Source organism: Phyllobates terribilis, unplaced genomic scaffold (genome assembly GCF_046119375.1).
Source record: "Phyllobates terribilis strain yellow unplaced genomic scaffold, ASM4611937v1 Scaffold_11__3_contigs__length_659146591, whole genome shotgun sequence".
Classification (NCBI taxonomy): domain Eukaryota; kingdom Metazoa; phylum Chordata; class Amphibia; order Anura; family Dendrobatidae; genus Phyllobates; species Phyllobates terribilis.
The window spans coordinates 567,508,144-567,533,953 of NW_027362771.1; the positions used below are offsets into that span (position 1 = coordinate 567,508,144).

A 25,810-nucleotide genomic window follows, 5' to 3' on the forward strand; every position below is an offset into this window, starting at 1 on the left:
CCAGGCTCTCCTTCCCAGTTACCCATCCCCGGGCGCACGCCCTAGATGTACTCCAGAGTCCCGAACCGTCAACTCCAGGCGCCAGTAGCACTGGCCCACTCCTGGGCCCCTTAAAAGAACCGCCTCCCCCGACACCCGAGTGGGTGTACGGTCGCCGGCCATGGGATTGGTCTGCAGAGGTGGAGGACCAAAGGCTCCCGCTATTACCCGCTCCTGAACCCGCCGCCGTCTCACGAAGTGATGAGGACCAGATCGTGTGGGAAAACCCTGGGGTAGACCTCATGAGGTTCTCCCAGGAGACGAGAGCAGAAGCTGCATGCAGAGTGGAACACTGCAGGAGAGAACTGGCACAGCTGGAGAAGGAGCAGCACATCCGGCGGGTGCGCTGGGAGCGGCTAGAGGCTCGGAACATGGAGGAGAAGTCCCGGGCCCACAAGGACAGACAGACCCACGGTCCCAGAGTTGAAGGTACCGTGGTAAAATTAAATTTGGATGCAGCATGGGGGTTCATCCGGGATTCCCAGGCTGAGACAGACCTGTTCGTCAATAGGAGAGACGTGGAGTCTCACTTAAAAGAAGGACACCTGGATCGAGACCTATACCCTGGTGACTACGTATCCTACACCAGGCATCGAGGAGAGAGGGGCTGGTATGCCCTTGGTGTCCACAGGGTGGAGAAGCAGAGCAATCCTTCACTCTATAGCGCTGACGACCCGGCTGGCCAGCCTATGGTGGACAGGAACTTCCCTGGAGGGAGCACCACTACAGAGCGCAGTAGATGGAACTGGACTGTACATAAGTTGCCCGGAAGGGTGCAGTTGACTTAATGCTTGCTACCCAGTTACCCGTCAGTGTACAGAGACTGACAGGCTGAGGACTGTGAGCAGCCAAAGACTTACATCTGTAAATAGTTTGCACTTCTTAAAGTGCTCTTTATCGGTTTTATATATACAACTACAGACCTCAGAACAAAAAAACGTTTGGCGTGGCCGAAGCGGAGGTCCAGGACCTGGATCGCCTATACCCTGCAGCCACACCCAGGGCCTACGTTGAGGGTTTTCGGATGGGTCCCTCATGCTGCTGATTTTACACATTGTTGGAAAAGAATGGACACCTGGTTACAGATCGCGCTGTAGCTGGCTGAAAATGTTTTATAAAAGAAGTGTTTTAGTTTTATAATGTTTGATAAAAGCACCAGTAACGTTTAAGAAAATGTGCCTCCCATAAAGGGATGAGTTTGTTTTATAGTCTTCTATGTGAATGCATTTAAAAATTATTGTATGTACAAAATACCCTGTTTTTACTCTGTTCCAGCCCGCGGACGTGCTGTTTTGCCAAGGGGGAGTGTGGCGCCCCTGCAGGTTCAGTCGCCACAGAGGCACTGCATCCGTGGTGCCTAACTCTCCGGTAAGGAAAGGGTGCAGCCCGGGACCCCAACACCTGCATCCAACACTACACTGCTCCAGGCCAGCTGGAAGGGCAAGATGCACTGTGTTCTGCTGAGCCCTGTCCCTGGCTGGAGTGGAGGGAACCAAAGTGAGGGGGAGCCAAGTAGTGGGTGAGGGTGGAGAAAGGAGTTTAGGGGAGCATTTATTAGGAGTATAAATAGGGGATCCATCTTAGAGGGAGTGAAAAGTAGTGAGTCTGATAGAGAGGTGTCTGTGTCTAGTAAGAGCAGCAGGTGCTCTGCAGGAGCTCTGCTCCAGAGTGGGCCTGGTGAATGAGGCCCAGCAGAGGAGAAAAGAGGAGGGGAGCAGAGGAGGAAGGCTCCGGTAACTGAAGGGGTCCCAGGGGTACGGAAGGAGCAGGAAGCCACCCTTACGCTCTAATCTGTCAAGTGTCAGAGGGAACCGGTCTCTGGGCTAGTCGTGTCACTGCAAGTCTCGGCTAGGAAACCGGAGGCTTCTGACTTATGGTGCAGTTGCCATACTCTCATCCGGAGTAGCCAAGAAAGGTAGCCATGTAGGAGCAGGGAACTCCAGGTGACCCTGAAGGATCCAAGGACGCCATCTTGGGACTCAATTTGCGAGGCGCAGGGCAGGAGGGAGAGACCCAGCGCGGAAAGTCAGCTGAGGAAAGGAACATATTGAAAGGGGGTCCCGATAAGTACTCTCAAATTGCCGGAGGGACTTCTGAACCCCTGCTTGGTGAACGCAGCGCGACGCGGGAAGTGGTAACCTGTACAGTGTACCTGAGGAACCTAAAAAGAACTGTGAGTAAAATCGGATGACTGCACTCCACTGTCTCTGTCGGTTATTGCCGCTGCGCCATCATTCCTTCTACGCCACAACACCCTGCATTCCTTCCATCAACCCGCCTGTGGGGAGCAGAAACATCCCAGCTGCCATCCCATCACCCCCCGGAGGACTGCAGCAGCGCTGGTAACCATTACCAGAATCCACAGGTGGCGTCACGAGACAAACTGTTAACAAAACCCCTTTTTAAAGAGTGACCCAGAGGACGGGCCCGGGAGCCGACTGCCGTGATATCCTACAAAGAAGGTAAAGGCCCGGGTACCGAGTCTCCCCCATATATCCCCCTGGGCGAGTCAAGAGCACTGCAGGAGGGAGCTCCTGCAGCTGGAGCGGGAACGTCATGACCGACAGGTGCGGTGGGAAAGAATGGAGGCCCGGAACATGGCGGCCAAAACCCGGGCCCACCAAGCAAGAGCTACCACTCCTAGTCCCCGTCTGGAGGGGATAGTTGTCAAGTTTGATCTGGACGCGGGGTGGGGCTTGTGAGGGAACCACACACCGACAGAGATGTGTTTGTTAACCGGCGGGATGTGGAACCCCACCTCCAACAGGTGCATCCCGGCTGAAATCTATATCCCGGTGACTACGTCACATTTACCCGGCACAAGGGCGAGCGTGGCTGGTATGCCTTTCAAGTATACCACGTGGCAAAGCAAAGAGACCTGCCCCCGCAGCCCCAGGCTGAAGGCCCGGCTGGGTCAGCCTGCAGGAACCAAGAGTTCCCCCGGAGGGAGCACCCCTGTTAGACTGTTTGTTTTGCAGAAACTGTTTATAGTTACCTGGAAGGGTACAACTCTGCCAGTTTCCAAAGTTAACTTGTGTGTATTCAAAGTTTTCTAGTTACCCGTTTAAAAAGACTACCAGGTTATGGACGGTGAATAACCAAAGAACTTTCCATTGTAAATAATTGCACTTCTTAAAGTGCCCCTTATTGGTTTTATGTAACAACAAATGACCTCAGAACAAAAACCAGTTTGGCGTGGCTGAAGACGTGGTCCAACACCTGGATGATCCATGCCCTGCAGCCACGGCCAGGGCCTACGTTGACGGTTTTCGGATGGGTCCCTCATACTCAAGTTGCTAGTTTGCACCTTAATAAAGAAAAGGGACACCCGGTTGCAGATCGTGCTGTAACCTGTTAAAGAATGTTTTATATGAAAAATGTTATTTAAAAAGTCTTATAATGTTTTGATAAAGAAACCAGTAATGTTGAAGTAATGTGCCTCCCATAAAGGGAAGAAAAAGTTTGTTTAAAGTCTTCTATGCGAATGCATTCTAAAAAATTTGCATGTCTGTAACATACCCTGTTTTTACTCTGTTCCAGCCCGCGGACGTACTGTGTTTTAACAGGGGGGTATGTGGCGCCCCTGAGGGTTCAGTCGCCACAGAGGTACTGCATCTCACCCAGAGGTGTGGTATCTCACTCTCAGGTAAGGAAGGAGTACAGCTCGGGACCCTAACACCTGCATCCAACACATACCCGCAGTGGAGGTAGGGCGAGATTGCTCCTAAGGGAGAGCACAATCCCGGGGCCCTAGCTGTTGGGAGGAGCTATGTCGTGGGTGTGGGTGGAGGACATAGTTAGGGGAGCACATGAGAGGAAGGTATAAATAGAGAAGCCATCTTAGAAAGACAAGTCAGTCAGAGGAGGAGAAGTGGAAGGAGCAGAGGCTCTGCAGGAGCTCTGCTCAGGAGGAGGGCCTGAGGAGAGGCCCAGGACTGAGGGAGAAGGAGAGAGGAGCAGGAAGGGCTCCAGGAACGAGGAAGGGACCCCAGGGGGGTACGGGCAGTGCTGGAGGCCACCCGTACGCCTGAATCTACCATGAGGTGGAGGGGTCAGGCCACACAAAGGGGACCAGTCCCTCAACTAGCAGAGCACTCTATGTCTCAACTAGAAACCGGAGGCTGCAGTATTTCAAGTCCTGCAGCCAACAGTCCATATCAGTCTCACCAAGAAGGTAGCTATAGAGGACCCGGGGGACGGAGCAGACGTCGCCCGACAAGGCCCGCAGGTACCGGATTGGGACACTTGGTAGGAGATGCAGGGAGACAGCCAGAGAGAGGACACAGAAGGGGGTCCTGCTAAGTACTCCGGAGATATCTGAGGGTGGACTGAACCCCTCCCCGAGTAAGCGCAGCACGACGAGAGAAGTTACGCTGGTACCTGTAACTTGGACTGCAATAACCGTGAGTAAAGACCCTGAGGACTGCACCCCATTGTGTCTGTGATTATTGCTGCACCATCAAACCCTGCACTACAACGCCCAGCACAACCTATCCCATCTACCCTGCCCTGGAGTTAGGCTCTACCTGTGGAGAGCCACACCAGCTTTGCTGCACTGACATCAGCTCCAAAGGACCTGCTCCGCAGCGGCGGTTCCACATAGCCGCATACCACAGGTGGCGTCACGAACTTTGTACATAAATCCCCTGTAAATATTTCCCTGTTGAATGACCGCCCTGAGTCACGGACCGAGTCACCGCCACTGTGACATCTTCCCAAACGCCGACCGGACCGGCACCGAGTACCCCACAGCCCAGAGGGTGCGTCACATATATTTGGCGGAGTCATATCTTCCAACTTTTATAAAGGAGAGGAACATGTATTGTGGCACGTACACAGTAATTATGTCTCTATTGAAACCCCCTAGGGTTCTCACTACCCCTAGTAGATCAGCCACCTCACAGTTTCACCCCACACAAATACTGTGCCTCCCACAAAGTATGATGTCCCTACAGTGGCACTAACACAGTGTAATACCCCCACAACATGATACCCCTAAAGTGTTCCCCCCATAGTATGATATCCTAATAGCACCCCCACACACACCCACTGTATTATGTCCCCTACACAGTATAATGGCCTGTCAGTATAACTCATACTCAGTATGATGCCCCCAACAGCCCACTACTCAGTATGATGGCACTCATAGCACCCTACTCTCTATGAAGGCCCCCACACAATGTGAGGGCCCCCACAGCCCTGACACAGATTAAGGGCCTTCACTGCCCCCAACTCACTATGAGAGCCCCTACAGGCCCCCACTCCGTTAGGGAGCCCCCACAGCCACCCATTCAGTATAATGGCCCCCACAACCTGTCACACAGTATGAAGGTCCCCACAGACCCTCAAACAGTATGATGGCCCCCACAACTCCCCACTCAGGATGATGGCCCCACACAGTAAGAGGGTCCTCACAGAACCACACTCAGTATGGGAGCCCCCTTAGCCTCCCACTCAGTATGGGAGCACTTAATCAGTATGATGGTCCCCACAGCCCTTTACACAATATAATGGCCCTCACAGCCACTTACACAGTAGAACAGCCCGCCACATAGAATGAGTCCCCCACTCAGTTTGGGAGCCCAACAGCCCCACACCCAGGATGATGGCCCACACAGCTCCTCACACAGCATAATGGCCTGCACAACTGCCCACTCATCATCATGGCCCAACACAGCCCATCATTCAGTATGACAGTCTCTGACTTAGCATGGGAGCCTCCACAATCATCAACTCAGTATGGGGGCCCTCACAACTCCCCATTCAATATATTAGCCCCCACCAGCTCCTCACTTAGCATAATGGCCCACTCCATAGCCTTTCCACTCAATAGAATGGCCAGCATAGCCCCGCACTTAGTATGATGCCCTCACAATTGCTGACAATTAAAAAAAATTTGCCCCATTCCCCCAGGACACTGCTGTGGTCTTTGCAGTGTCAGTGCTGAGACATTAGAGGTGTAGTGACGTGATCACGATTGCAGTGCACAGAGTCTGAGACTCACATGCGCAGGCGGAATGGTGAATCACAGAGCTTTTGGCTCCCATTTCACCATTCTATTCAATGGTATTCACGTCCTGGGGATGCGGATACAGCTGAAATTGTGAGGAAGAGGAAGAGAGCCCGATGCAGAGCTGCAACGGGGACCCTTGACTTACGGATTCCATAGCGGCCGCATGGGCTGTTGCTGTGGAAGGAACACCCTTGCGAAAAGGCCAGGAGCATGTTAAAGTCTACATCGGCATTTTCTTGGTACTCCATCACTATATTGACATACTGACATATATATATTTAGAGGCGCTAGCAGGTTCTAGCCCTCTAGAAGGACTGAAAATCTAAAAAGTATTTAAAAATATTTTTTAGTAAATATAAAAAAAAAAATGTAAAAACAAAATGTTTGAAATACCCCCCTTTTCTAAATATATATAGAAATTTTAAAAAATTCACCAGTCTCACCACACCTGCAAAGTTTGATCTATCAAACAGAATTAGTAAATTTGATTACTCTCTACTCTCTACATGTACATCATGATAAGGGTGAGGAAATAACAGCATTACCCGGTCTCAGCTTGTCCATTAGCCTTTCTTGCTGTTTTCTGTGCTCCAAGTCTCTGAGTTGTGTCTAAATAAAATGCTGACTACATGCATTTACTGCTTTTATACTACAAGGAAATTGAATAAATAGGAAGTGATGAGCCGGGTAAAAAGTATTTACTGGAACATGACAAAATACCTTTTTTTTCTTATTATTTTCATTGGAAGTCACATATTTTCATAAAACCTGCAAGACTGGCCGATTTGTGTCCAACAGTATTTTATCTGGACAGCGCTGTGCAGTGTGCACTGTCGCTATCACACGTTTCATCTAACAGGGTTAGTCCAATCTTAATAAATGGGTATTCTCCTATACTGCTTGTATATGTAATCAATTTGGCAATTTTCTGCTTATCATAATTTTCAGCTGTTCTAGATTCCAGCCTACCTTGCATTCAAAAAGTCAAACGGTACTCCTTGCCTTCCAAGCCCTGCCATGCGCCCAAACAGTGGTTTTCCCCCACATATGGGGTATCAACATACTCAGGAGAAATTGCACAACAAATTTTGCAGTCCATTTTCACTTGTAACCCTAGTAAAAAAAAATTAAAGTAAAATTTGTGAAAAAAAGTTAAATGCTATTTTTTTCCTTCCACATTGCTTCAGTTCCTGTGAAACACCTGAATGGGTAATAAACTTCTTGAACATAGTTTTGAGCACCTTCAGGGGTGCAATTTTTAGAATGGTATTTTCTGTCATACAGATCTCCAAAGTCACTTCAAAGGTGATGTGGTCCCTAAAAAAATAGTTTTGCAAATTTTGTTGGAAAAATGAGAAATTGCTGGTCAAATTTTAACCCTTACAACTAGAGAAGAGCGAACCTTTTAATGTTCGGGTTCATCGACTAAACCCGAACATCAAAAAAATGTTTGTGTTCGGGCCCCCGATCCTGAACACAAACCCGAACGGCGTCTCAAACATCCCTGGTTTCCCACGCTGTCATCTACGTGACAACTCTGGAAACGGGCTGTGATCGGCGATAACATCGCTACCGCTGGTCACAGCGCTTCGAGATCATACTGTCAGGTGTCAGTGTGATCCCACAGCAGTGACAGTGACTCGCGGAAAAAAGCTTATCGTGGGTCATGGACGCCGGCTGATGGGACTACAACCCCCTTCATCTGGCGCCTGCTGTCAAATTAATAAATAATTATTTAACTAAAAATAATAAACACATTATACTGACCTACACTTAATCACCAATGTTCTTGTCCAATGTAAAAAATAAAAAAACACCATATACTCACCTTAACACCTAATCCCCAATGCTCATGTTTCCTGCAATAAATAAAAAATAATAAATCACCATATTCCTCACCTCTCCGCCATAGTCCATATAATAGCTAGTGTCCCATGCAGATCTCACTGATAGCACAGCAACATCGGGAGATGTGACTGTGCTATACGGCAGCTGGCAATACAATGACAGGAGCGCGATCACTCCCGTAGTGTATTGCGCTGAGCTGCCGGCAGAGAGATCATATTCATCAGCTGATGAGCTCATGCAACCTCACTTACTGCACTGCAGCATGAGAAAATTCCCACGCAGCCATAAGTGAGGTCACCGGAGCTCTCAGCTGATTCAATTCCAGGGACCTCACTCCCGGCAGCTCAGCGCTGTACACTGAAAGGAGTGGTTACACTCCTGTCAGTGTATAGCCTGCTGTATTGTAGAGCAGTCACATCAGTGACTGCTGATGTGACTGTCCTACAAATGATTGCCGTGGGACACTCGGGATTATGTCACCACGGCGAACAGGTGAGGGATATGGTTGTTTTTTATTTTTGGTTTCTTACAGGAGACAAGGGCTTCGGGGATTAGGCATTAGGGGAGTATACGGTGTTTTTTATTTTAAAATAAATTATTAAAGTCGTGTGGACTTTTATTTAAAATAAAAGACTTTATTCTGGCCTTGTTTTTATTTCAAAACCTTGGTTATAGTGTTAGTAATGGGAGCGTCTTATAGACGCCCTCCATTACTAACCTGGGCTTCATGTCACCCGCCAATACAAGGCTTACATGAACCCCAACCCTATTACCCCACTTACCAGCGCACCAGGGCAAGTGGGAAGAGCGGAGGCCAAGCATCAGATTTGGCACATCTTATGGATGTACCATTTCTCGGTACAGTGTTTGAATGTTTTTACGTGTATTATGTTTGTGTACATGGCTAACATGTATTGTGTGTGCGCAGCAGGGAGTGTGTGTAACATGCAGTCTGTATTTGTGCAACATGGAGTGTGTAACATGCATGGTGTGTATGTATAGCATGGGAGTATGTGTAACATGCATGGTGTGTATGTGTAACATGCATTGCATCTGTAGCATGGATTGTGTGTAAAATGCATTGTGTGTGTGTGTGTGTAGCATGGAAGCATAAAAAAACTCATCAAAAATCCCCCCCAAAAAAATCACAATTATACCATATATGAACACACCCTTATGGTCTGACATTGGTTGGTGTAAATGAACCTTAAATGTTATTGTGTGATTTTTTAACATGTCAGAACAAATGTCTACGCTCAAAAAATATGCACATTTAGCGGTATGTGATTATTTCTTTATAGGGTCGCATTAGTAGTGATATGACAGAAGTTTTGATCATTGGAGTCTTGGAGGTGATACTCCTGCTGATTGCTAGAGCAAAGTGGCAAAGGCAGAAAAAGTTCATGTGTGTGGTCGACTTTCATGTGAAAAATACATTTACAGCGATTATAGTGCAAAAATTCAATGAAAATCACTAGAATAAATAGTTATTTCAGACATTTTCTAAGGCATTCATGAGAAAAGAATCTAGAAAAGCAAAGATAAAAATAAAATACAGAACCCGCCCAACGTGGGGCTCGAACCCATGACCCTGAGATTAAGAGTCTCATGCTCTACTGACTGACCTAGCCGGGCTGCTTGACCTTCTTTTGCTTTACGGTGCACTTTGGGCACCTGCCCTATTACACCATATTGATGGCATGTAGAGGGGGAGGGTTTCCATTTAGAACAATCCTCTGTGAGCAATCAAGTATCAGTGGCTACTACAAAACACCATGTGCAACCTGAATGGCAATTTTTTTTGACAGTTGTGCACTTTTTTTTCTAACCCCTTCCAACTGCAACTGATCTTTGTCACACTTTTCTATCTCTGTCTTGCAAAAGCATCATAGCTGTTTTTTACATTTCCATTGGCTTAGCCATATGACGACTTGTTTTTTTTTTGGCCAGAAGAGAAAAACTGCCATTCTGCCATTGTTTTTTAGGCTTAGTTTTTAAGATGTTCATTGCGAGAGAAAAAAAAAAAGACCCGTTAACATGATTGTCCGGGCCAGTACAATTATGGCAATAACAAACTTATATATTTTTTTATTTAAGTTGTGAAATTAATTCTGAAATTTGTAAAAAAAAAAATCAAAATTAATTAATTTGGATTGTGTTGTTGTTTTCTGAGAAATCTAACTTTAATTTTTCTTTTTCTGTCAATTGATCCGTGTAATAGTTTGCCTTTTAACAGGACAAGCTGACGTTTTTAATGATATTTTGGGGTGCATTCAACATTTTCATCACTTTCTTGCAGAGGAGGAGACACCAAAAAATGCAATTCTGGGGTTTTGTTTTTTTTGGCTTTAAACCGAACTTACTACTGTACAGGTGCCATCATCTAGCAGGTGATCACGCGGCTATAATAATTAACATTTAAGATAAAAACAAAATGAGCAAATACCCTGTAGTAAGTAAATAAATATTAATAATTAGTGATGAGCGTGCACTAAAATGCTCGGGTACTCGTTCGAGTGGAGCAAATTAGAATGCTCGGGTGCTCGGTCCGAGAAACGAGCCCAATGTAAATCTATGGGAAACTCAAGCATTTTTCCAGTGGCTCCCCCCCGGCGATCTGCAGAGGGCCTAAAAATCAGGGCTGTGGAGTCAGTAAGCCAAACCTCAGACTCCGACACCTCAATTTCTATGACACCGACTCCGACTCCCTCATACATGGCTCATGTTTAAGTGATAAATTTACTGTAGCACAGATTAATCTCAGCTAAAAGTCTAGACCCTTAGATCAGTAATAGGACAGACGTTTATAGGACATTTCATAACTTTCCCAAATTCTTAAGAAAAAATATTCCCCACAAACTGCATTGAACTACTGTACCCAATTTATTATATATTTTAGGAGTCGGTCCATTTTATACTGACTACCGACTCCACCAAATTGGGCTCCGACTCCGACTCCACAACTTCGACTCCACAGCCCTGCTAAAAATTGCCCAAATCGATGGGAACAGTGCTCAAATGGAATGGGAACAGCATGAGGAAGACCCCTGGAAGCATTTCTGACTCCCAGGTCACTGCTGTCAACAATGTTGTCAGAAGTATTACGCCACTTTACGGACTCACAATAAAACATACAAAAACGTTTTTGCACTATCGTATTGCTTTCAACCAAAACAAATGCAGTCACTGGGAAATGTAATTTTAACATTTTACAACCTTATCTGGCCATGTGGTGTTTGACACATCATCAGACACATCCTGTTTCATTTATGATGGAGGGACTCCGAAAGTCACAAAGCCTATTTTTATAGGGTCATCAGGCGGCCCTTACTATTCTTAAAGGGCCAACAGTTGGCCCTCACTATTGTTAGAGAGCCAACAGGCGGCTCTGCTTTGTTGTTCCCATTATTCACCAGTGGGTCTCCTATACTGTTATTGCGCATGCAGTGACTGCAAGGGCTGCCAAAAATTTGGACGCAACCCAATACCCCTTTGAAGAGACAGAGGAGGGTCTCAGTAAAAAAATGTTCCCATTAAAAAGGAGTGGGTCTTCTATAGTGGTAATGCCCATGCTGTGACTGCAAGGGGTGCTAAAGTTTGGGAAAAACCCCACTAACAATTTGAAGACACATAAAGCTGGGCCACAGTAAAGACATGTTCCCATTAGAAAGGAGAGGGTCTGCTATACAGTTATAGGGTATGCAGTGAGTCCAATGGGTGCTAAAATTTAGGAAAAACCCCAATAACAATTTAAACACACATAGAGCTGGGCCAAAGTAACGACATGTTCCCATTAGAAAGGAGAGAGTCTACTATACAGTTATAGGTTATGCAGGGAGTCCAACGGCTGCCAAAATTTAGGAAAAACCCCACTAACAATGTAAAGACACATAGAGCTGGGCCACAGTAACGAGTACGACATGTTCCCATTAGAAAGGAGAGGGTCTGCTATTCAGTTATAGAGTATGCAGGGAGTCCAACGGCTGACAAAATTTAGGAAAAACCCCAATAACCTATTTAAAGACACATATAGGTGGGCCTCAGTAACGACATATTCCCATTAGAAAGGAGCGGGTCTCCCATACTGTTTGCCTATACAGTGACTGCAATGCCTGTCAAAAATTTGGAGCCACTCCAATGCCCCTTGCAAGAGACGTAGAGGTCGGAGGGCCTCCTGAAAAAATGCTCCTATTATTAGAAAGTGTGTCTTCCCTACTGTTTGCCTATGCAGTGAATGCAATGGGTGCCAAAAATTTGGAGGAATTCCAATGCCCCTTGCAAGAGATGTAAAGGTCGGAGGGCCTCCTGAAAAAAAAGTTACCATTATTAGGAAATGGGTCTCCCATACTGTTTGCCTATGTAGTGAAGCAAGGGCTGCCAAAAATTTGGAGGAACTCCAATGCCCCTTGCAAGAGACATAGATATGTTGATATGGTACATATGATGGTGATATGGTGGTGGAGGATAAGGATGCGGAGAAGAACGAGGACAAGAGCAAATAGACAAAATCAGGAAACATACACCAATGTCTGGGTGTGAAGACAGAGGTGCATGGGAATAGAGTTAGACCTCCCAAAAAAAAGACACTGTATTTGAGTTTATGTTACGCTGCTATCATTCAGAGGTGTTGAAGTCTGGCAAAATCAAGCCCTTGATCATTTTTATGAATCAGCTTGTCAGCATTTTCAGTTGACAGGCGGATGTGCCTATCAGTTATAATTCCAACAACGGCACTAAAAATCCGCTTTGACAAAATGCTAGCGGCAGGGCAGGCCGGGACCTCCAAGGTGTAGAGAGCCAGTTCATGCCACGTGTCCAGCTTGGATACCCAATAATTATAAGGCACAGAGGAATCACGGAGGACATTGGTACTCCCTCAGCATCTTCCAAAACTTTTCCCTCCTTGTGAGAGTATCCCGCGTATTAGGGCTTATGCGATGGGAGGGTCTGAGAAAACTGTCCCAGAACTTTGACAGTGTTCCCCTACCTCTGCTGGATTGCATTTGTGTCTCTCTCGCCTGTACTCCTTGGTTGTCCAACAAACTGTAACCTCTGCTGCCAGCGTTTTCAGATGGGAATTTTTTAAATAATTCCGCAACAAGGGCCTTCTCGTACTGCCCCATTTTATTAGGACTGTCCTGCGCAGGAATAAGAGACAGAAAGTTCTCCTTGTAGCAGGTGTCTAGAAGAGTCACTAACCAATAATGACTGTCACCCAAAATTTGGACAACGCAAGTGACTTGCCCCCTGGGCCGTGGGGTACCCGGAACCGGGCTTCTGTACGATGCTGGGGGTAGTAGTGGCAACCCGATCCCGTGGCTCAGGGTGGTCAGACCAAATTGTGGCAGTCTATCAATCAGTGCTTTAAATGTCTGACTACGCCACCCGTGGATTGCGGTCAGGGATAACCGCTGCTGAAGGGCAGGCCACTGGGGCTGGTGTTGGTGTGCAGCACAGAGGTAGGATAACTCCCCACGGGAGGAGTGTAGCCCCAGGGTAGTGTAGGTGGATGTTGGGGGTGATAGTGCAGGCCGCAATAGTAAGAGTTCAGAGTCCGCTTCAAACAGTTCAGGGTCTTTATTGCAAATATTATTAATGACCCAACAGTAGTACCGGTTAGGAATGGGTGTCTGGGTGTCTGAGAGCATTCGGGGAACCCCACTGGTCAGGGTGAGTGTGTAGGCCTACCGTTCTCTCTATGCTCTTTCTGACTATCCTCCTCTTCGTGGTGTAATAGCCCACGTCTCTGAGCTGGCCGTGTACTTCTCGCCTGTATGGCTTGCGACTCGGGCCTTGGGTACCTTTTGCTTTCTCCTCGCTGTACTGGTCCCGCTGTGTGGCGGAGCCTCCAGGCTTCTTAGGCCAAGGGACCTGAAATCCCTCGCGGGTCGGTTCTCTGCTGCTGGGCTTATAACCCTGACAGCCTTGGACCCCAATGTCCGGTTGTGTGATTCTCTCAGCCAGGATCGGCTCTCGTCACCTCTGTCCCTGGCTTGCAGTTTCTCCTCTGCCTCACGGTCTCCTCAGCTGCTGCTGACCTGTCCCTCTTCTCTGAGAACCCTTCTGGTCACTTCAGAAGTGGGTTCTGGTCTCCCTAACCCTGCCCCAGTTCCAGCTTTTATAGGGCAGCCAGCTCCCCCTACTGGCCTGGGACAGGAGGTGCTGCATGCTAATTGTCCCTAACCAGGGAACCTCCCTCCTGCTCTCAGACACAGCCTTTAATATTTGTGGCATCCAGGCCTGGGGTGACACACAAGGGTCATGGGAAAGGCAGCGTAACAAACTCGGCCATGTGTGTCAGACTGCAAAGAAGCAAGACTTCCGTGTCCTCACCAAGAGGACGACTGACCATGCTCTCCTCCTCATCCTCTTTCTCCTCCTCCCTGTCCTCAGGTGATCCACGCTGAACAGACGGTATGACAGTTGTGCAGGTAGTACCATCTATAGCGCAGGAAACTAGCTCCTGTTCTTCCTCCTCCTCTTCCTCATTGTCACCCAATCCAGGTTGGGATGAGATGAGGCTGGGCTGTAATCACCCTGTATCGTTCCTTGCTCCATCTCATCGTGCTCCATCCGCAATGCATTCTCTTTAATTGTGAGCAGAGAGCGTTTCAGAAGACAGAGAAGCGGGACTGTGATGCTAATTATGGTGTCATCGTGGCTCACCATCTTAGTAGAGTCCTCAAAGTTTTGGAGGATGGTACATATGTACATATGGTACATATGTCTGGCACTGTAAAAAAGCTAGAAAAAACAGCAGCAATATACTATATTAGAAGTCAAAATACATGAATACATTGAAAATATTGAATCTAGACTGATTTGTCACTTAATGAAATATACTTACAAAATGAAGGTTTTTAGTGCATAATTTGGCCAATTCATGTGTGCCCATCAACCACAACAAGGTAAACTCTGTCTGATGTGTAACTACGCTACCACTGGATTTGCCACTTTTGGGCTGTAAGCCTGTATTAATGGACAATATGTCTCTGCTTAGGCTATAAACCTACAATGTATGACATCCATGTCTACTCCTGAGGTTTTATGTGTGGAGTCTGACCTGAATACCGACGGCCTTGTTGATACTGGTAGTCAACAACTGCCCTCTTCTGTTCACAAATCCTTCCCAACATCTGCAATGTAGAGTTCCAACGCGTGGGGAGACATCACAGATCAGTCGGTGAGCTGGAAACTGCAAACGCTGCTGAATCACGGCAAGGGCAGCAGAAGCTGTAGCTGACTTTCTAAAATGGGCACACAGGTGGCGTACTTTGACAAGCAGATCCGACAGATCCGGGTAGGTTTTGAGAAACCGCTGAACCATGAGATTAAGCACATGGGCCAGGCATGATAAGTGTGTGAGCTCGCCTCGCCTCAGAGCCACCACCAGGTTCTGGGCATTGTCAAACACGACCATGCCTGGCTGTAGGTTCAGCGGTGTCAGCCACAGATCTGCCTGTTCTTTCAGAGCTGTTCACAACTCTTAAGTGGTGTGCGGTTTGTCACCTAAGCATATTAGCTTCAACACAGCCTGTTGCCATTTGGTCGAGGCAGTGTTGCAGTGATTCCAGCTTGTGACTGACGTGGTCATTTCAGAGTTGGAGGCTGGAGAGGAGGAGGAGGTGCAGGAGCTGTAGAATGTGGGGGCATTCCTGATTGACCCAGGGCCTGCAATCCTCGGCGTCGGGAGGACATGTTCCGTCCCAAGGTCCGACTGGGTCCTGGCTTCCACTATATTAACCCAGTGTGCCGTCAGCGAGATGTACCGTCCCAGCCCACAAGCACTTGTAATGTCTATGTGTCCGTGGTTAGGTGGACCTTCCCAGTAACTGCATTGTTGAGAGCACTGCTAATGTTCTGGGACACGTGCTTGTGTAATGCGGGGACGGCACCCCAAGAGAAATAGTGGCGGCTGAGGACCGAGTATCGAGGGACAGCCGCCACCATCAGGTTGCGGAAAGCTTCCGTCTTCACGAGCCTAAAAGGCAACATTTCAAGCACAAGCATTCACGAAATGTGTGAGTTTAGTAGTGTGGCCTGTGGGACGTTGGCTGCGTATTTGCACTAGCGTTCCAAGGACTCGGGTAGGGACAACTGAACGCGGCGCTGGGACAAGGATGTGGTTGCTGATGGTGCTAGTTGAGAGTGTGCAACGACAGGTGCAGGGCAGGAGACCTCTTTGCATGTGCCATAGACATGGGATTGGCATGCATGCACAACAGCGGAACAAGTAGTGTTGTCACCCGCAGACACTGTTTCTGGACCGTGGCGTTCGGCCCATTTAGTCGGGTGCTTTGCTTTCATGTGCCTGATGTGGTGGTCAGGCTGCTAGTTTTGCTACCTCTGCTGATGCTGGTCTGGCAGGTGGTGCAAATGGCTTTTTTATGGTTATCTGCTGAGTCTTTAAAAAACAAGCAAATTCAGGAAGACCTAACAGTTGTATTGGCAACTTCTGTCATGTTGGTGTAGCGGGTAGCAGTTGCCCGCCTTGTGTGTGTGACCACCACACTGCTTGTTCTTGCCTGTTGTGGTGCTATGCCTCCCTCCCCCCGTGTGCTGCTGTCCTCACTCTGCATGTCCCCCTGCCAGGTTGTGCCAGTGACTTCATCATCCATTACCTTGTCTTCCACTTCCGCACCCTGGTCCTCCTCCTGACTTTCTGGCAATTGTATCTCATCATCATCATCCACCTCTTGCGACAGTAATTGCACTTTCCCACCATCGCCTTCGTGTGGCCGTGGCTGCTCAAATATTTGGCCATAGCTAGACGCGTTCTCCTCTTGACCCGCTTGAAGCTGGCTGGGCGAGAGGCCTGAATCTATAAATGGAAAAGTGAACAGATCTTCAGAGTGTCCAAGTGTGGAATCAGTTGTCTCCATGCACTCGCAATGGTGGGAGGAAGGAGGATCAGGGTGAGGAATATGCGGTCCAGACTCGCAGCTACTGAGACTTGACCTTGTGGAAGACAGGGTGGTGGCAAAGTGACTGAAAGCATTATCTGCTATCAGTAGTGTTGAGCATTCCGATACTGTAATATCGGGTATCGGCCGATATTCGCGGTATCGGAGTTCCGATACTGAGTTTCGATACTTTTACAATATCGGATACCGGAATCGGAAGTTCCCATAATGCCTGCGCTCTGCAGTGTCTCTGAAGGATGACAAGCTGGATGGCAGAGCTCAGCTGCGATCCAGCCTGTCATCAGAATGCCATCACAGCGTGGGAGAATTCTCCTGATTGTTTAAAAGAAGGCGGGCTGTAAAAAGCCGGCGGGCGGTAAAAAGCCGCCGGCTTTTAAACAATCACACAGCCCCATACTGCTTCCCCGCAGCCTCCCACCCCGATCCTCCGCTCCCCTCGCCACCTCACATCCCAATCGTAAGTTAGGACCGGGCGGGGAGTGCAGCACCAAGGAGCGGGGAGCGAAGGACCCGGGCGGGGAAGCCGGCAGTGAAAAGACTTCACCGCCGGCTTTCCCGTTCTGTGCTGCGCTCTCCCGCCGGTTATTTCAAATGAACAGCTGAGGTATCAGGTGATGCCGATCAGCTGTTCATTTGAAGTAGCCGCGGTGCCCTCAGAGGGTTCATGTGAGTTCATGCTTCACTGCATTGCATGAACTCACATGAACTTTCCCACGGCCGCACAGGTCAGCCTCACCTCCCAGACCATCAGACCCATCATGATTGGTGTGTGCGCGGTGTCTGTGCGATGTCTGCGGGTGTGTGCGCGATGTCTGCGGGTGTCTGCGTGCAGTCAGACATAGGCCGATGGGAGTAGTAGTGTCACATCGGCCTATGTCTGTCCCCCGTCCACTCGTGCCAGCAGGATCAGCTCGATGGGAGCAGTAGTTCCCATCAGCCTGATCCTGCTATTTAAACTGCCCTATATGTTATTTTTGCCCCTATACATTTTTATTTTTTTAGGCCCCCATACATTTTTGTTTTTGTTTTTGGTCCCCCAATACATTTTAAATACATTTCATTGGCGGCCAGTAGTTACCTAAAATAAATTAGTTTATACATTACCTGTCCCCGCCGATCGCCACCTAAAATAAAGTAAAAAATAAACTACACCTATACTCACCTAGACACCTAATTCCCCAAAGCCATCAATCTCCTATAATAAAATATAAAAAAATAAACCACAACCTTATCCTTACCCCTCCATAGTAGTCCACGAGTGTCCCACGAAGATCTCCAGTTTAGAGCAGCCACATAGAATGTGACTGCTCTAAACCGCTGCCGCCGCCAGAATAACAGGGCCGTAAAGCAGCCCCGTCATTGCATAAGCGGGTTCGCCGGAGTTCAGGCAGCGCTGCTCCGGTTAGCTCCTCTACGGCCCTGCTGTACCGTGAGAAATTCCCACGGTACAGCAGTGCCATAAAGGAGCTCTCCTGAGCTGCGCTGACTGAATGCACTCCGGTGACCTCAGTCAGGGCTCACGCTGCCGGGAGCGGACGTGTTCCCGGCAGTGTGAGCTTACAGCAGCCATGCACAGCTGTCACCATCTCCAGATGTCGACAGCTGTGCATGGGATATCAGCGCAGGAACGTGGACAGGTAACTATTTTTTTTTAGTAAACTAAGAATTAAATAAAATGGTGGGTTTTATTTCAAATAAATTATTTTTTTCTGGGTGTAGTGTGTTTTTTTCTTTTTAACACTTTGTAGGTTAGTAATGGGGGTGTCTTATAGACGCCCATCATTACTAACCTGGGCTTCATGGCAGCTGATGCTGACATGAACCCCACCACTATTACCCCATGCCACCGCACCGGGGCAGCGTGGAAGAGCGAGGCAAAGTGCCAGAATTGGCGCATCCTATGGATGCGCCATTTCTGGGGCGACTGGCGGCTGGTGTTTCTAGCCTGAACTCTGGAAAATTTCTGCTTCATTTCTGCATCGTGGGCACATAGCCTAATATTGGCGTGACCCCATGAATTTCGGGCTTAGGGCCAGCGGATAATACAAAGCCTCTTGCTGGCCCTAACCCCTTTATTACCCAGTGAGCCACCGCACCAGGGCCCTGGATGAGCTGGATACAGCGCCAGAAGATGGCGCTTCTATGAACGCGATATTTTCTGGGGTGGCTGCGGACTGCAGTTCACAGCAGGGGGGTCCACAAAGCTTGGGCCACCCTGTGCTGTGGATTCCAGCCCCCAGCTGCTTAGTTGTACCTGGCTGGACACAAAAATAGGGCGAAGCCCCATGTATTTTTTCTTTTAAATTATTTCATGAAATTCATGAAATAATAATAAAAAAAAAAAGGGCTTCCCTATATTGTGGTGTCCGGCCAGGTACAAATAGGCAGCTGGGAGTTGGGGGCAGCCCGTTCCTGGATGCTGTACCTGCTGGCATACAAAACTATGGCGAAGTCCACGTCAAAATTTTTGGGAAAAATTAATTAAAAAATAAATAATAATTTAGGGACGGCATCTTTATTAACCCCTCAAGTGTCAGTGTTAAAATAAAGGATTTATTTAAAAAAAAAATTGGCGTGGGATCCCCCATAATTTTAGTCTCTAGCGGAGGTTAAGCAGACAGCTGGGGCAGATGTTTGAAGCCTGGGAAGGGTGTAATACCCACGGAGCTTCTCAGGCTACTAATATCAGTCCCCTGCTGAATACCTAGCCTTTACTAGCTATTAAAATGGGGGACCCCCCCAAAAAAAAATGACGTGGGGTGCCCCCTATTTTAATAGCTAGCAAAGGCTAGGCAGACAGCTGGGGGCTGATATTAATAGCCCAGGAAGGGTGCCATGAATATTGGCCCCCTCCCAGGCTAGAAACACCAGCCGCCAGCCGCCCCAGAAATGGCGCATCCATAGGATGCGCCAATCCTGGCACTTTGCCTCGCTCTTCCACGCTGCCCTGATGCGGTGGCAGGGGGTAATAGTGGTGGGGTTCATGTCAGTGCCAGCTGCCATGAAGCCCAGGTTAGTAATGATGGGCATCTATAAGACACCCCCATTACTAACCTACAAAGTGTTAAAAATAAAAAACACACACTACACCCAGAAAAAAATAATTTATTTGAAATAAAACACACCATTTTATTTAATTCTTAGTTTACTAAAAAAAAAATAGTTACCTGTCCACGTTCCTGCGCTGATCTCCCATGCACAGCTGTCACATCTGGAGATGGTGACAGCTGTGCATGGCTGCTGTAAGCTCACGCTGCCGGGAACACGTCCGCTCCCGGCAGCGTGAGCCCTGACTGAGGTCACCGGAGTGCATTCAGTCAGCGCAGCTCCGGAGACCTCCTTTATGGCACTGCTGTACCGTGGGAATTTCTCACGGTACATCAGGGCCGTAAAGGAGCTAACCGGAGCAGCGCTGCCTGAACTCCGGTGAACCCGCTTATGCAATGACGGGGCTGCTTTACGGCCCCGTCATTCTGGCGGCGGCTGCGGTTCAGAGCGGTCACATTCTGTGTGGCTGCTCTAAACTGGAGATCTTCGTGGGACACTCGTGGATTACTACGGAGGGGTAAGGATAAGGTTGTGGTTTATTATTTTATATTTTATTACAAGAGATCGATGGCTTTGGGGAATTAGGTGTCTAGGTGAGTATAGGTGTAGTTTTTTATTTTTTACTTTATTTTAGGTGGCGATCGGCGGGGACAGGTAATGTATAAACTAATTTATTTTAGGTAACCACTGGCCACCAATGAAATGTATTTAAAATTTATTGGGGACCAAAAAGCAAAAAAATATATGGGGGCCTAAAAGAATAAAAGATGTATAGGGGCAAAAATAACATATGGGGCAGTTTAAATAGCAGGATCGGGCTGATGGGAACTACTGATCCCATCGAGCTGATCCTGCTGGCATGAGTGGACGGGGACAGACATAGGCCGATGGGAGTAGTAGTGTCACATTGGCCTATGTCTGCCTGCAAGCAGACACCCGCAGACATCGCGCACACACCCGCAGACATCGCACACACACCAATCATGATGGGTCTGACGGTCTTGGAGGTGAGGCTGACCTGTGCGGCCATGGGAAAGTTCATGTGAGTTCATGTAATGCAGTGAAGCATGAACTCACATGAACCCTCTGAGGGTACCGCGGCTACTTCAAATGAACAGCTGATCGGCATCACCTGATACCTCAGCTGTTCATTTGAAATAACCGGCGGGACAGCGCAGCACAGAACGGGAAAGCCGGCGGTGAAGTCTTTTCACTGCAGGCTTCCCCGCCCGGGTCCTTCGCTCCCTGCTCCTTGGTGCTGCGCTCCCCGCCCGTTCCTAACTTACGATCGGGATGTGAGGTGGCGAGGGGAGCAGAGGATCGGGGTGGGAGGCTGCGGGGAAGCAGTATGGGGCTGTGTGATTGTTTAAAAGCCGGCGGCTTTTTACCGCCCGCTGGCTTTTTACAGCCCGCCGGCTTTTAAACAATCAGGAGAATTCTCTCACGCTGGGATTTCATTCCGATATTAGTGTCCCATTGACTTGCATTGGTTTCCGGTATCGGAATCGGTGATATCCGATACTTTTTGGGTATCGGTCCGATCCAATCCGATATTTCCCGATATCGGAAGGTATCGCTCAACACTAGCTATCAGTGCTAACAAGCAAATGGAGCAGAAAAATGGTGTACTCTGGATTGCTTTTTAAGCTGATAATCAGGATTAAGATAAAAAAAATTAGCCCTGGCCCCTGATATCTGGGGCTATGTCTACAAATATCTGTAACAGCAGCAGCAGACAGAACGTGCAATGGAGCCTCTTGTATACACTGACACATACCCTGCCTGCCTGCCTAACTCCTGCTATCATCACTGAATATATGCAGCTGGATTAGTAATCAGAAGGATATATAGATATGCTGTGTAATACTTATACTAACTAATAAACAAGCAAATCTCTCCCTGACTCAGCAGCAGCTCTCCCTACTTTGCCTGTTTCCGGGTTAGACTGTGACGAGCATAGGGGCACCAGGTCTTATATAGACCCGATGACGCTATGCCGCCAGCCAATCACTGTAATGCCACAAAACAACATGGCTATGGCATTACAGTGCTTAGCAAGCAATCCCTGCATGTTCATTGGCTCTCTAAAGAGCACCAAACATGCAGGGAAGGGACCAGAGCTCCCACCGAGCAACCCCGGAAATACTCGCCGAGTGACGAGCATGTCGAGCACAGTGATGCTCGGGCGAGTACCTAGTAATGGCGAGCACGTTCGCTCATCACTAGAAACTATTATATTTATGCTGCCCGATCTTTGCCAAGCGAATGTAGCCAGGTATATTTTACTATAAAACGCTGCAGTGTTTCAAAGAAAGCGTAGACTGAAAAGCTGGACGGGGACTATAGGGAAAGATTTGACTAGTCCACACCAGCTTCTTCCTGCCCCACTTCAATTCATTGATAGGTCTCTTCTAGAGATGAGCAGATCAAACAAAATTTTAATTTGCCTGTCCCGGTTTTTGTCTGGAAATTTGATTTGCATAATAGTTGTTCTCCACAAATGTAATGTTCCTTAGAACATACGAAATGTAAGATATAAAAAATAAAAGCAACCCTTCTACTCACCTCACTCCTAACCTCTTAAGCCCCTCTGGTCCTCACCATCATTTGTCTGGTCCTCGCCATATCTTCAGATCGCCTCCGCTTGTGCTGAAATCCCTAAGCCTCTCATGCTGGGTCGAGACTTCTAGCAGTGTTGAGGGCCAAGAAGGGTTCTGCACAAGTGCTGGAAAGGTCATGGCATCATGTCATCAAAACATAAGCTGTGACCTTGAGTGACCATGTGCAAACCCTTCCGTGCTTCATCAATGCAGGAAACCCCAGCTCAACGTCAGAGATTTTAGAGCTCGTGATAGAGATAAGAAATTGTGACGAGGATGAAACAGGTGATGGTGAAGAGCGTTGAGGTAAGTATAACAATTTTGTTTTACATTTTGATGGACTTTTATGGATTTGCTGAATCTGTGTGGAGGAAAATTACAAAAAATTCTGCATTTTGGCGAATGTGGATTTTTGTAAAACTAGAGTAGAATTCAATTCTACTTTAATTTATTTGTTCACCTCCAGGCTTTTCCTATGTACTCACAGGCTGCAGAGTTACAAAGTAAAATATACCAGGCTGCAATTGCACAGCCATGCTCTGATTCGTACCGAAACACAGGCAGCATGAATCTAGTAACAGGTTCCCTTTAAAAATGTGATTGATCAATTCCATCCATAAAACAATGGGGCAGCACTGAGGTCAAGGAGTTGTTGAGAACAGGAGATAAGAGATAAGGGAAACACAAAAGTTAGTTTAAAAAAAAAAAAAAAAAAAAAAAAACTTGTTTGCAAAAATGCACTCTAGCCAGTGGGGTACAACCACTGGCAGCAGACAGCATGACTGCTATGGGGTCCCATTATTTCCATGTATTTTCCCTGACTGTACCAAATGCTGATGGATGTTTTGTCTTTTCTAAAAGATTACATATATATCCCAATGTAAATATGCATTAACAATCCAACTCTTTTCCACCTACACCCCATATCCAATTCTCCATGTGCGGTCTGTGATGTGCGGTCTGTGGTGGATGACACACATCATATACAGTAATGCGCTTGTCTGAACAAGCCCTAATAAGGAGAGCTGCAAACTCTGCCAAGATGAGTCAGGAGAAGTCAATATAGTGGGTTGGGCCAATCGGATAAGATAAGACATAGTGAATGACAATAAACAGCAAAATGCAGATGGAACTGTATAGAATTCACAAGAGATAAGCAGATCAATACACAGATGATCAAGTTCAAGTTGAATGTCCTGAAATTTACAGTTTCACATGAATTCAAACACTATGAGATTCGATTTGCGTTTTGCAAAAAAAGCGAACTAACGTCATTTTACGTTGCGGCACAAACTTCCCCATAATGTCCTATAGCTATGATATCTTACGGATTATCATACCTTGTACAGTGATGGTCAGTAACTGGGCCATTACAGATCAGCGGTTCCCAGTGGAACACAGTTTGTACGGCAGAGTTGTATTTCCATCTCCAGAGTCATTGGGTAAGTCTCTCTCTTCTGTAGGGTGAAAGCTTTTAGGGTCAGCAGGGTCCTCTCTCGTCTGTAGAGTATAAGCTTTTATGGTCTGCTGGATCCTCTCTCTCTCCTGTAGATTGTAAACTCTTCTGGTCAGTAGAGTTCTCTCTCTCCTGTAGATTGCAATATCTTAGGGTCAGTGAGGTCCTCTCTCTCTCTCTTCTGTAGAGTGTAAGCTCTTATGGTCAGTGTGGTCCTCTCTCTCCTGTAGCGTGTAGGCTCTTATGGTCAGCCGGGTCCCCTCTCTCTCTTTTAGAGTCTAAGCTCTTATGGTCAGCAGGGTTCTCTGTACACTGTGTGCTCTCTGGTTATTCGTCTTCATTTTAGAGATGTCGCCTTGGTGTTGTGTGATAATTTGCTGCTTACTTGGTTATTACTCGGCAACTGTATGAATGTATTATTACATAGCAATATTATTTGATCATGATATGGTGCCATTATTCAGGAGTGGTATGGTGGCATTCAGTAAATATGAGGTGGTAATATATGGTCAAGGTCTGAAAGTGTTTTTATTTTTCTCTTTGACCCTGAAAATGAAGTGCGAGGGGCGTTCATTAAAGATTTCCCCTGACCCACTTCCTGTGGACTGAGAGCAATGAAACTTGGCACAGCTATTAGTCCTTCTCTACATAGGTGCCACCTAGGGACACACACTTCTCCCATCTCTTTAAGCAACTGTAAACACCTCTCTTGTAGAAGTCGACAGGTTGCTCCAAAATCCACGTTGTGACTTCGGAAATCATCATCTGGAAAATGCTTGCCCTTCAAAAATAACTTCATTTTTGGAAAGAGGTGGAAGTCCGATGGTGCAAAGTCTGGGGAATAAGTGGGGATGCGGTAGAATTTCAAAGCCACAGGAGCATGCTTTCATTTGGGCAACATATGAGTTGTGAACTGGTGCATTGTCTTGCAGAAGGCGGACACCATTTCGTGAGCATGCCACGTCTCTTGTTTTTGATGGCCTCCCACAATTTCCACAGCAGTGAACCATAGTATGCCCCAGTGATCATGGTACCCTTTACTAGGAAATACATCAATACTACTCCGTTCTGGTCCAAAAATACTGTGAGCATGACCTTGCCTGCCGAGGGTTGGGCATGTGCTTTCTTTGGAGGCGGTGAGTCATGATCCTTCCATTGTATCGACTGGACTTTAGTCTCAGGATCATAGTGATGGATCCAGCTTTCATCCTCCGTGATCAGTCTGTTGAAAAAGTCATCCTGGTTTCCATGGCACATCGTCAATAGAGCCTGAGAGCACTTCATTCGTTCCTGTTTCTGGAAAGGTGTGAGCAGCCGGGGAACCCAGTGAGCGGATACCTTATGTATGTGAAGATGTTTTTTTCCATGGACCCCACACTAATCTTGACATTTTGGGCTAGGTGGCGAATGGTTAAGCGGCAAATTTCCAAAATGGCGACTTTCACTTGCTGGATGGTGTGTTCATCAATAGGAGAGTGGGGTCGTCCTGGAATTTGAGCTGTTTGCACCAAAGTCCAACCACATTTCAAATGACATTGCCAGTTCTTGACTGCATCATATGATGGGGAATCATCTCATTGAACGTCTCCTTCGGTGTGTGGTTTTCAAGTAAAGGAACTAACTTTATGACTGCTCTGTGTTTCACTTCGTCCATTATCAAACCTCACACCAGTTCAGCACCTGTAAAATCAAGACCGTTATCAGTTCTGAGTTGCAAATTGGCACGCCACCTATAGAGACTTATATCATTACACAAGTGAAGTTTCAGCGTCCTGTCATAAATATAAGTGGGTCAGGGAAAATCTTTAATGAACGCCTCTAGTACATTATATTTGTGGCACTTTCACAGTTTTCACATACACACTGCAGTCCTCATGGCCAC

At 47.4% G+C, this 25,810-nt stretch overlaps 1 protein-coding gene across 15 annotated transcripts in view; it reads right to left on the bottom strand.

Annotated features, from left to right (window-relative positions):
- The window catches only part of LOC141166935 (hepatic lectin-like), a 149,866-nt gene that overhangs the window by 52,382 nt on the left and 71,674 nt on the right, over positions 1–25,810 (bottom strand). For 9 of the 15 annotated variants that reach the window (XM_073654151.1, XM_073654150.1, XM_073654149.1 and 6 more), the window contains 3 exons: positions 23,813–25,608; positions 16,522–16,721; positions 13,487–14,644 (listed from right to left, as the gene is read on the bottom strand). The exons of 1 other annotated variant lie outside the window; for it this stretch is intronic. In XM_073654151.1, coding sequence (XP_073510252.1) covers positions 14,357–14,644; positions 16,522–16,721; positions 23,813–23,843 — 519 coding nt within the window. In that variant the 5' untranslated portion in view covers positions 23,844–25,608 and the 3' untranslated portion in view covers positions 13,487–14,356. Of the gene's footprint in view, positions 1–6,597; positions 6,733–13,482; positions 14,645–16,521; positions 16,722–23,812; positions 25,609–25,810 lie in introns of those variants that run through there. 5 more of the 15 variants (XM_073654145.1, XM_073654142.1, XM_073654156.1 and 2 more) reach the window with 4 other exon arrangements.